The sequence below is a fragment of the Tachypleus tridentatus genome, chromosome 9, assembly GCF_004210375.1.
Source record: "Tachypleus tridentatus isolate NWPU-2018 chromosome 9, ASM421037v1, whole genome shotgun sequence".
In the NCBI taxonomy this organism is placed as follows: Eukaryota; Metazoa; Arthropoda; class Merostomata; order Xiphosura; family Limulidae; genus Tachypleus; species Tachypleus tridentatus.
Genome location: NC_134833.1, coordinates 1,729,254 through 1,740,878, shown reverse-complemented (window position 1 = coordinate 1,740,878; position 11,625 = coordinate 1,729,254). Strand labels below are relative to the sequence as shown.

General features: G+C 32.0%; 1 protein-coding gene across 4 annotated transcripts; it reads left to right on the top strand.

Annotated features, from left to right (window-relative positions):
* Positions 1 to 1,378: 1,378 nt before the first annotated feature.
* LOC143224649 (protein GVQW3-like) lies at positions 1,379 to 10,969 on the top strand. 4 transcript variants are annotated; one of them, XM_076452780.1, is made up of 4 exons: positions 1,379 to 1,576; positions 2,623 to 2,693; positions 7,785 to 7,894; positions 9,219 to 10,969. In XM_076452780.1, exons 2-4 carry the CDS (start codon positions 2,636 to 2,638, stop codon positions 9,234 to 9,236), a joined length of 186 nt encoding a protein of 61 aa, XP_076308895.1. In that variant the 5' UTR covers positions 1,379 to 1,576; positions 2,623 to 2,635; the 3' UTR covers positions 9,237 to 10,969. The 4 variants fall into 4 exon arrangements, with proteins under 4 accessions (XP_076308895.1, XP_076308893.1, XP_076308896.1 ...); XM_076452781.1 differs by having other exon boundaries at positions 1,571 to 1,675; XM_076452778.1 differs by lacking the exons at positions 7,785 to 7,894; positions 9,219 to 10,969 and adding an exon at positions 4,027 to 7,777 and having other exon boundaries at positions 1,390 to 1,576.
* Positions 10,970 to 11,625: the final 656 nt, after the last annotated feature.

The following is an 11,625-nucleotide window of genomic DNA, read 5'->3' as shown; positions in this document are numbered from 1 at the left end:
TCACAGAATCATCTGCATCAATCTTCTTAATCAGAGTTTGGATTTCACTGGAATCGTCATAACAAATAACTTCTCCACAATCTCTGCCATTATCAAGAATAAATCCACAGTTTCGAAAGCACTTTATTACGCATTTTTAAGTCATCCAATCAAGAGAGCATCTGAAATGACCATGCTCTCTTCCAATCGTCTATGTTTGTAATAATATGCTGAAGAAATAGTTTTCTGTATTTAAATTTTATACACTGTATAATTCCATTATCTAGTGGGTGTAGAAATGATGTTGTACATGGAGGTAGAAAGATCAAGTGAACATTTGAAAGTTGAACTTTTGTGTGACAAGTTACATTGTCTGGGAAAAGTAGAATATTCCTATTGTCTTGTTCCATTCTTTTGTTTAATTTGTTCAAAAAATTCCTCAAATATATCACTTGTCATCCATGCTTTATCATTCGCTTTCTATTCCACAAGAAGTTAATTCTTCTTTAAATTTACGAAACAGCGCGGAGTTTCAGTTTTACCTATTACCCATGATTTCTCTAGTTTTCCATCAGCAAATGCGATCAAAAGTACAGTCAATTGTTCTTTTGATTAGCGACCTCCGGAATAACGATAGCAGAAAAAAAGAACAGAATATATTTAACCAATTCTTACTGCAACAAAATGTATTAGAATTTATTAATATTTAAACAAATTATTAATTTAACAAGAGCTTCTTAATATTTGAAGAAATGATTAATTGAATAAGAAATTAATATTTAATCAAAACATTTTTCTGCCTTGCTTAGACTCTAATCCCCTTGTTGATAGATGTAATAGGTGAAAGATAGTTTTCCGTCCGCGTTACGCAGGTTCCGCCATATCAGTTTCTGGCTTAGACAGGTTTTATTGTATTAGAAATTACGTCTTTAGGTTTGTGATTCGCTTTGTGATTTAGTTATCAAATGTCGCACATGCATTGTTCATACACTGCCTTAATTACTCAAATTGTCACAAATTTTAGCTTATCAGTTTTTTACCGTTAAGATTTTGTACTCATGTTTTAGCATTTATAAAATAATTGGAACTGTATCAGTTTACGGTTATTATGTTGACTGATCTCGTATATATAATTTTAAATCAGAACTATATTAATTAGAACATTAAATATTCTGTGTTTATAATAAGATGTTTTTAAAAGGAAAAAAATAAAAAATGAATAAAAGATAATTTATTAAATCATTGTCAGATTTACGCTATACTCAATCCATGTATCTTCTAACGACATTTTTCTTTCTTTAAATGCAATAACTTTAATATAATTGAATTAGATAAATGGAAACCGTATCAAAAATATTTTGAATAGTGTTATATTTATATTTTAGAGAAAGTCCCTTTAAAGTCACGTGATATTATGATAAGGTGTGATTAACCAATTATTTTGATAGTTGGTTTCTGCGATAAGAGGGAAGTCGTTATATTCGCGAAAATGAAAGAAAATTGTACTTTTGTAAACAAGAAGAGATTCGTGGGGATTTACGTAAAATTAGTACCACCGTTACAAAGTAGTTGTAAATTATCAACTCAAACCATCAAGGTGTGTTGTATTTATTTTTGGTGTAATGCTAATTGAATGTTAGGCATATGGTATAAAATAGTGCATACAGCATATAATTTTATATAAATTTAGTGATGGGTAGGTTTATCCCGATAAATTGTTTTATTGTTTCTATATAATAATAATAATTTAAATATGATAATATTGTACGTATAGTTTAAGTTTTTAGCGAAGCTCTAAGTGTGGGACAGAAATTGATAAAGGGTGTTCAGATCTTTGAATTTCAGTGAACATTACGTAAAAATTAGGCTTCACATGTTAACTCATTTTCCACTGTTTGGTACGATGTGCTTCTATTTGATACTAAATGTAACCTATGATATATTTTAAGATATACCCAGAACTTTATGCCATTGTCAATTCTTGATCTTCGTGTTTTTTGAAAATTGCTTGTAGTCGTAAATTCTTGCATCCCCAAGAAGTTGTTTTGAAATTTTGTAGTGAAGTATTTCAGTTTCCATACTGACAGTAAGTTAGATTTTACTAAGAATAAAAGGAGTCTCTCATAATGTTTTAACAACTGGCGTGGTAAAGTGTAACTTCATAGAAAAATTATATAACCCATTTTACGTATGTACGGTACTTCCCATTTAGAAAACTTGCATATTGGTAACTTTTTACAGTGTTTAAAACTGATCACATGGTGATGTTACTCATGTACCAGTAGATGTAAACGGAAAAAATAGTGAATTATTATGATGTTAGTTTTTTGAAATGTAACATACAATTTTCTAAAAATCTATAAAAATATAGATAAAAATACATTAGGACATTTTATAGGAAAGAACAGAATGCATGTAGCATTTGAAAAACCATTTTCTTTATTTTTATATTTGAATATAAAAAGCAAATCTTTTTAGATTTTTTTTTCTGTTGATAGTAATAGTAGAGAATGAAATATAAACTTATGTTTAGTTTATAATCAGTAATGCAGCATGTATGTACAACTTGTCAATTAATGAGCAGTATTTTGCACTTAATTAACTAACCTATTTAAATAAACTGCATTTTATTTTAATTATTAGGGTGAGTCCATCTATGGCTGAAATTGAGAAACCTGCTCTCTCTGCAACCTCGACCAGCCCTAAGAGATCAGGTATGTATAAATTAATAGTTTTATGTAGCTCTTGGATAATTACATTTTTAAATATAGGAAAATGCTGAATGATAGCTTACTTTAAAATAATACTTGTTTAGAAATGTATGACAGACTGTTTCTACCCAATGATGATAATGTTGAAATGTTCATTGTATAATAAGGTTGTCTTCATTATCCATTCAAACTTGCACAATTATTTTATTCCAGTTCTTCACATTTTGTTAGCCAGGTTTTTGCTGTATTTGAGCTAACTTACCAGTAAAAATATTAATTAATTACATATGTTTATTAGAGGCTACTTATCATGAATCTACTATATGTGTAAATAAGTTACTTGATTTGGTATTACTTTTGGTGTTGCACATACAATGAAGGACAGTTCATCCTTTTAAAATTAGAGCAAGAAATATACAGTAAGAAACATATTGTCTAGGTAGCTTTAACTGTAATCTGAAGTACCATACAGAGGAATGAAAAATATACTTATTTTTGTGTTAGTGACTCTATAATCCTTTCAACGTAACGTGGAACATGTTTACATCTGTGAGGGTACCCTTTAGTTCATGTGCAGATCCAACCTACACGTGTAAAGAGGTGTATTAACACAAGTATTCATTTCTGGTGTCATAAAACTCAATTTAATAACTACTCGTGAAAACTATGTACATTTTGAAAAATTGTCATGAAGAGATGGAATTTTATGTCAGATGTATAATACTGTATGGCTGAATTTAGACACCACTTGTTATTGGAAATTATCTCAAAATGTGGAATTTTATTTACAACCCTTTAATTCAGAATATCTTTGATAGATAGTCTTTGACATGAGGTCAAATGACTACTATTTTTCAAATAATTGTTCCTTTAATTTTAAAATAAAATTTCATTATTATTATTTGATGTTGATAGAATATGAACTAGAATATTATAGTTCTGACATTCACCATTTATTTTCCTTGGATTCTTCAAATACATATTCTGTAAAACTGAGCATGTTTTTATAAAATAAATTTTTATTTTCCAATTATTTGGCTCAACAACATAATTTTAGATATGTTCTACACATGTTAAGCTTTACTGGTGTTGTAACTACCCAATATTAAGGGAAAACTTGCTGTCTGTCTGTAGATGCATTCATAAACGTGTAAACCAAACCAGACCAATTTTGGCATACTAATGTTGTAACCAAAAACAAACCACATATTCAGATTAACTTGAACCCACCAGATGTACCAAATCCTGTATACCTATCTGATGATGACTTCATTTGATAAAGTCTCTTTGGCTGGAAACTAAAAAAACCATGTTATTATTTATCTCTGATAAATAGACCAAGAAGCTTATAAGGTGGTAATTGTTAAGACATCCTGGAAATAATTCTTATATAACAAGCAACAAATGATGGGGGTTAGTTAACTCTTCCTATATATTGAAAAATAAATATATTTTTATACAGTAATCTATAGATCGTTACTGCAGTAGCTATTGTTTATAGTTGAGTTTGAACAAAACTTGCATCAACAAAATACTACAACTTGAACACTTTAAATAAAATCATCAGTGTTAGTTGTTCCCTCATCATAACTAAAATGTACAGTGGTGAAACATCCAGCTACTTCCCTCGTCATAACCAAAATATACAGTGGTGAAACATTCAGCTACTTCCCTCGTCATAACCAAAATACACAGTGGTGACACATCCAGCTACTTCCCTCGTCATAACCAAAATACACAGTGGTGACACATCCAGCTACTTCCCTCGTCATAACCAAAATACACAGTGGTGACACATCCAGCTACTTCCCTCGTCATAACCAAAATACACAGTGGTGACACATCCAGCTACTTCCCTCGTCATAACCAAAATACACAGTGGTGACACATCCAGCTACTTTCCTCGTCATAACTAAACTATACGAGGGCTGTTCAAAAAATATGCGGACTGTTTGAATTGTGCGGCTCCAGTTGGTTCCAGGGGAATCTGCTTGCTGTCGCTATGTTCGCACAGATCAGCTGATTACGACGCCATTTCCGATTGCAGATATCTTCATTTGTGTATTAGCTATGCGGTTTTAAGTGAAGTGCGATTTTTTCGTTTGGCAGATTTCAGAATGAATGACCTGAAGGAGCAACGACTTGCTGTGAAATTTTGTGTTAAACTTGGAAAATCTGCGACTGAACCTTTTGCTATGCTTAACACGGCTTACGGTGATGTTGCTATGAAGCGTACGGCATGTTTCAAGTGGTATGAACGTTTTAAGGATGGTCGACAGTCCATTGAAGATGATGAGCGTTCTGGACGTCCTTCCACGTCAACTGACGACCCATACGTTGACAAAATCAACACTCTGGTGCGGGCAAATCGACGTCTGACTGTCAGGGAGTTTGCTGAAGAGTGTGGGATATCAGTTGGATCTTGTTACGAGATTTTGACAGAAAAATTGAAGATGCACCGCATTGCTGCGAAATTCAGCTCTCAGAACTCGTGAGTTTTTGGCCAAACACTCGATCACTGTTCTTCCCCACCCACCCTACTCACCTGATATTGCTCCTTGCGATATTTTCTTGTTCCCCAAACTCAAAAGACCCTTGAAAGGAAGAAAATTTGAGACGATTCCCGAGATTAAGGCAAATGCGACGAAGGAGCTGGAGGACATTACAAAAGAAGCATACCAGGACTGTTTCAACAAGTGGAAACACCGTTGGGATAAGTGTGTGCGTTGGGGAGGAGAGTACTTTGAAGGGGTCCCAGACCTGTAACTTCTAAATGAAGTACATTTTGTTTTATGACGTCAGTCCGCGTATTTTTTGAACAGCCCTCGTACAGTGGTGAAACATCCAGCTACTTCCCTTGTCATAACTAAACTATACAGTGGTGAAACATCCAGCTACTTCCCTCGTCATAACTAAACTATACAGTGGTGAAACATCCAGCTACTTCCCTTGTCATAACTAAACTATACAGTGGTGAAACATCCAGCTACTTCCCTCGTCATAACTAAACTATACAATGGTGAAACATCCAGCTACTTCCCTTGTCATAACTAAACTATACAGTGGTGAAACATCCAGCTACAATATAAAAAATAAAGATATGTTGATATTATTTCCGTGTTCTGCTTTGTTTTTTCTGGTACAAACCATTTAACATCTGGTTCATAAGACTGAATTATCTCCTAAACCTGAATTGGAGAAGTATTTCATATTTATTTTTTTTAAAGATATTTGTTACTTTTTAATGTAGAAATAGTTTTCCATAAATCAAACTTGAAGATTATTAACTTTTTAATGTATCAAATTTAGACATACAATTCTTTATCTACTGTAAAATGTGTTGCTTTAAACAAGTGATGCACTTGCTTTGATACTTCTGTTTCTTCAATGTTATCTCTCCACTTCCAATCAAATTCCTTTATTGTAACTTTTTTAAAATTAATTTTAGTGAAAACTTGCCGCTATTTTGCTAGTGTTTTGGTCAATTTGTTTGTGTTTTTGGTGTTTGTAAGGGTAATGATGGAAGAATAGTCTTCTTGAAATAATCTGAGGTAAAACATTTAATGTGCCTTTACAAGAGCTGATTTTAAAACTGAGTCTCTTGAAGTAAGTGTATTATTTGTTGTCTTAAAGTGTGTCTGACAGATACATGAATGTAATACAGATAATAATGGATAATTTGGTACTTCAGTTCTAACTTAGTGTATCCATCACCAGTAAAAAGGCCTAACTTTTAACTTGAAGGAAGGATTGGTTCCATCTTTTATGTTTCAATGTTTTAAAAATGTAATCCACAGTTACAAGTATGATTATTGAATGTTGGAACATGATTATAAGCCAAGATGTGAACATTTACTACAGCACTAATGTTGTTTTATTGGTTAGAAATGATTAGTTGTTATTGATTGACTGGATTGTTGGAATAATAACAAATAAAAGGTAATTGTCATAACTTTAATCAATTTAGTCATAATTTCAATTAATCGATTGGTATGTTTGACACTGTTCAGTGTAATGGATACTTGTAGGTAATATTAACTGATTTAAATTGCTAACTCTAAGTGACATGGAAAAGTTCTATTCAGTTGGCACTTGGAAGACAAAAGTTGTACCCAAATTTGGAAGATAAACTGGTGTCCACACTAGAGGGATAGTGGAATCACGTGTGGTAGAGAAACAATATAACCACATTTTGTAGTGAGGTGACGTTAGAACAGTACATGTAAGAGAGGGAACTATGTGATAGGGAAAAGCAAAGACTGCCATGTTCTTTTGATTTTGTAAGTGGTAAGTAAAACTACTGAGAAAAGCTGGGACTGAACAATGTAATCGAGACTGTGGTGGTTGTTAAAAACAAGAACCGACAATGGTTAAGAAAAACTGACACTATGAGTGGGAGGAGCCAGGACTGGACATAGTTGGAAGAAGTCATGGGAGCACATGGCTGAGAGGAGCCAGGACTGGACATAGTTGGAAGAAGTCATGGGAGCACATGGCTGAGAGGAGCCAGGACTGGACATAGTTGGAAGAAGTCATGGGAGCACATGACTGGAAGGAGCCAGGACTGCAGCTTGATGGGTGAAAGTATATAAAGATCTATTCCTGCATATTATTTAGATTTTTTAAAGGATATGACAAGACCCTGCTACAAAAACCTTATTCCAATCCTTATTATTGTGGTTATAATGGTCAGACAAAACTATCAATTGAAATAGGGGAGTGTGGACTTGTAACATCACATGTTCACATAGTCAACCAGAAAATTAATTTTAATCAATAACATATCATTTCTGAACCAAAACCATTTTATCTTAACCCCCTCAGAGGATGAATAGAAATATTTAAAAACAATAAAATCATGCTTTAAAATGAAATTAGATTCAAACTTTTTAAATCAGCTTTTACACTCTGCTACTGTCAGTGAACTTTGACAATCTTTATCATTTAGTACTTAAATGTACCAGATGTGGAAAATGGCATTCATCCTTTCAGAGCAACAAGCTGGGGTTATCAAACTAGTCACCTTTTTATGTTTTGCTTTAATTATTTATTTTATTATTCTAACATGTTGTAATTATCAACTACCACCACCAGGACACCACAACATCCCAAAGTCTGGAGTTCCCCAATATGGAACTAGCATATGTTTTCACACTTTAACTCCACCTAATGTTGCAGTTGTTGGAGGATGCCCAGCATGCAGGGTAAGAATTTGTTGTCTTTGTCCTTATATATGCTGTGTATATTGAAACAAGGGACTCAAACATCAAATTATTAGGTAGAGTAAGGGGGGGGTAAAGTTAAACTATCTACTGCTAAATTGGTGTGTGTGTGTGTGTGTATCGGAGTACAACTGGGCGTGGTCAAACGATTATTTTGTTACATCAACCAATGGTGTAGAACAGGCTATGATCAAAAGAAAAGTTAAAATAATCTTTGTTAGATGATTACTTAGTAATTAGTTGTGCATCTCTACTTTAAGTAATGTGAATCGTTTGTTTCTTTTAACTTTGGTTACATGGAACTTTTGTTCAGGGAGAGAGGGTAGATTTTTGGAAGAATGTTTTAATTTCTTTCATAAAATATCTGAAAATTAAGAACCCACAAATCAAGAACCTGTAATTAATAATGACATTAAGACAGAACAAGAACTACTACAATAAACTTAGTACCACTTATTAAAGGCTTTCTTATGACATACAGAATGCTTGAGTTTTTCACACACAAACTTTACACTCCTATTTCCATCACCTCTTGATATCAAGAGGTCAAATTCTGTTTGATGTATTTGACCTTGTCCAAAGTCTTGGGTTAATGTACTTTAATCCTGCTTTACAATTTATATACCATTGAGGAAATTCACTAGAAAAATAAAACTAATTAATTCTTGTTTTAAGTCTTTTTGTATTAATGAATAATTAAATTTTGAAAGAAAGTTTGGTTATGTTTTACCTGTCTCATATTGAAAACAGATTTCAATTTTAGAACTTTTTATAAAAGTACCAATAAAGATGTATAGAAAACTGAAACTAATGAGGTTAATATTCATTATTGTTGAGTAATTGAAAGTTCTAAGTTTACATTTAGATTTGATATAATTCTAAGAACTTAAGAATTTTAACAGTACTTCAACCATGTTGTGAGACCAGGCCTCATTAGGCTAACTTAGATATGAAAGACAACAGTGGTCAACATGCTACTTATATTGTAAAAATTGTATGAATATAAGATACTTACAAATTAAGTTAGAAAAATGTTATTTATGAATTGCAGTATGATTAACATAACTATTTATTTATTCTTGAATAAACATTAATCAGTAAGTCATTTACCAAATTTTGTCAAAAAAATGTTTCAAATACAAGTTTAATGCAAACTTGTGCACTGTTAGTAATAATCTGTTTAAAAAAGTGTTGAGAAAAATGTTTAATTGTATTAGAAATAATAAACCTTGACTATTAAAATAAGCCATAATTTTACCAGTACTGTGTTAACCTAGTGAATTTCTAATGTACCTATTTTGTTCAGCTGGTGTACTACGACTGAAGTCTCATATTCTAAGAACAACAGTTCATGTCTGGTTGTAGGCCTCGAGAAAGATGCATATGAGGACCGTCTGAACAACTTGTATTTTGTTAGCCTAGTGACAAAAATTCCAAACTCTATATTGACTTGTGTGTGAATATTATAACTTATTTCATTAACGGGCACATTTTCTCTGTCTTGTGGGAGAACCTTTCTAGTTTACTATATTTTTGTGACATGTGGGTGGCTTGGTTTGATAGATTTCAGTCAATTAGTACATTAAAACTGTTTTTATAGGTGTAGAAAGAATGTTAATAAAAATCACATGAAATAGCCTACAAGCTTTAGTTGTATCACAATAGTGAAACTAATCCATCAGGTGGATATTATTTACAGGGTAATTAACTTGTTAAATTGTCACAATTTAAAGTTGGAATATTATCATGCTTGAAACTTTATTTGGCTTTATTTTATGATAAAGCTATACCTTAGTAATTGAGATAATTACTGTCATTGTGTTCATTTAATTTATAAATTCTGTATCTGTTTATTATGTGAAACTTTGGTCACGTGAGATTGAGTTTTAGAAGAAGAATTCACGTGCTCAGGCATATGTCTCGCTTTGATTTTCTTTCCCTTTGGTATCCTGTGTTGCTTAGCAATGAGACGGAAAAGGTGTCCGAACTGTGGAGCAGCTTTTGGATAAGAAAACAAGTCTTCAACATCCTGTTGAAGTGTAAATCACAGTAATGTACCTTATGTGACTGAAACATGTAGACCTATATTTAGCATTTACTATATTAAATAAGAAATGAAACAGAGAACATTATTTTGGTGTATATATAGGCACCATTTCGAGGAAAGATGGATTTATGTGCTGTTAGTTATGAAAATTAACTGTTAATTGTAAATGTCTTATATTTAAAGACAAGTGTGCCACCATTTAATTATCAACTATTGAAGTTCTATTAATAATTTTGAAGTATTCTTGAGGAAACTTATGTTTGTACATTATTCTCAACTTTTTGTTAACCAAAATGTATTTTTTTTCCTTTTGATATGTTCAATTAACTGATTAATCTTATCTGTGCAAGTACAACTTAAATCTAGTTATTTTCAGAAGTGCAAACTACACCCAGGTATTCCATTAAGTATATTTTATGAATTACATTTATAAAAAGAGGATATACAAATTTAATGTCCTCTATGTAATACATCACTTAATCTGATGATGGTTGTGAATACATTATATTTGGTATCAATTCCTTCTGGCTGGTTAATGTTGTCATCCAACTGCTACACCTGTGATTTATTCATAGAAGAAAGTCTGGTGATGAATGTTTTGTATGATGAAGTGAACATTTTGAGACTTCATAAATGCTCTAACAATACTTAGCATGAGATTATACAAGTAACACTAGTTTTACAACATTTGATTTTCAAATTATTTTTCTCTATATTACTGGTATTTACTTAATACAAATTTAGTCACATCAAGCTGTATGCTGTCTTAACTTTCTTCAACCAGGGGACTCCAGCAAATCTGAATTTCATTTGGTGGTAGTTAAGACAAATTTTTGTAAGTGTATTTACAACTCAATACTGGTAAAGAACTTTGTACCATGCACAGTTGTTAAAGTGTATATTTGTTGAAGAAGCTACTGTTTATAGAATATTTACATCTGTTATATATACTGAAGATCTTTATGAAGGTTTGGCATTATGCAAATAAAATAACTGATTTGAGACTTGAATATGGTAGTATATATATTTACTTCTACCACAAGGTATGAATGGTGGTAGTTTGTCAATGTTAAAAATATTTTAATTTTAAAGGGTGGACATTTTTACAGATATTATCCTGAAGAATCACTTTACCTGACTTGATTATGACAGTTTTCTGAAACTAAAAACTGGGAAAATTAAGTTTCCAGAAGGCAGAATAAAAGTAAGTTTTATAGAAATGGAGCTAATGTTTCTTTCAAACATCTAATTGAACCGAATACACAGCTAACACCCTTCAATTATGTTCATGTCATGTTTATGTTTAGTAGCAAGAGTTAGAGACAATGTTTACTACATAAACAGTAATTTTGGTTAATGTTATTTACCCATTCATACCCTAACCATATCCCATATTTACCTGATAATGGTGTGGGTAGTAACATCACTTGTACCCAGCACCCAACAACATTAGTTACAATTTTGCTACAGCAAGTCCTGTATTACTGTAGTAGTACTCTGAGTGCTGTAGACTGGATATAAACATTGGTTTGAATGCTATTTGTTGTTTTAACCTTAATTTTAACTTTACTAGATTGCAGATACCCAAGTTGCTTTGTGCCATAAAACACCACATCAACCCACCAGTTGATCCAAACTGTTGAAGGATAAATTTCTTTATCACGTA

Coding starts and splice junctions, on each gene's coding strand:
- LOC143224649 (XM_076452778.1), top strand. CDS start 4,808: ATGAATGACCTGAAGGAGCAACGACTTGCTGTGAAATTTTGTGTTAAA.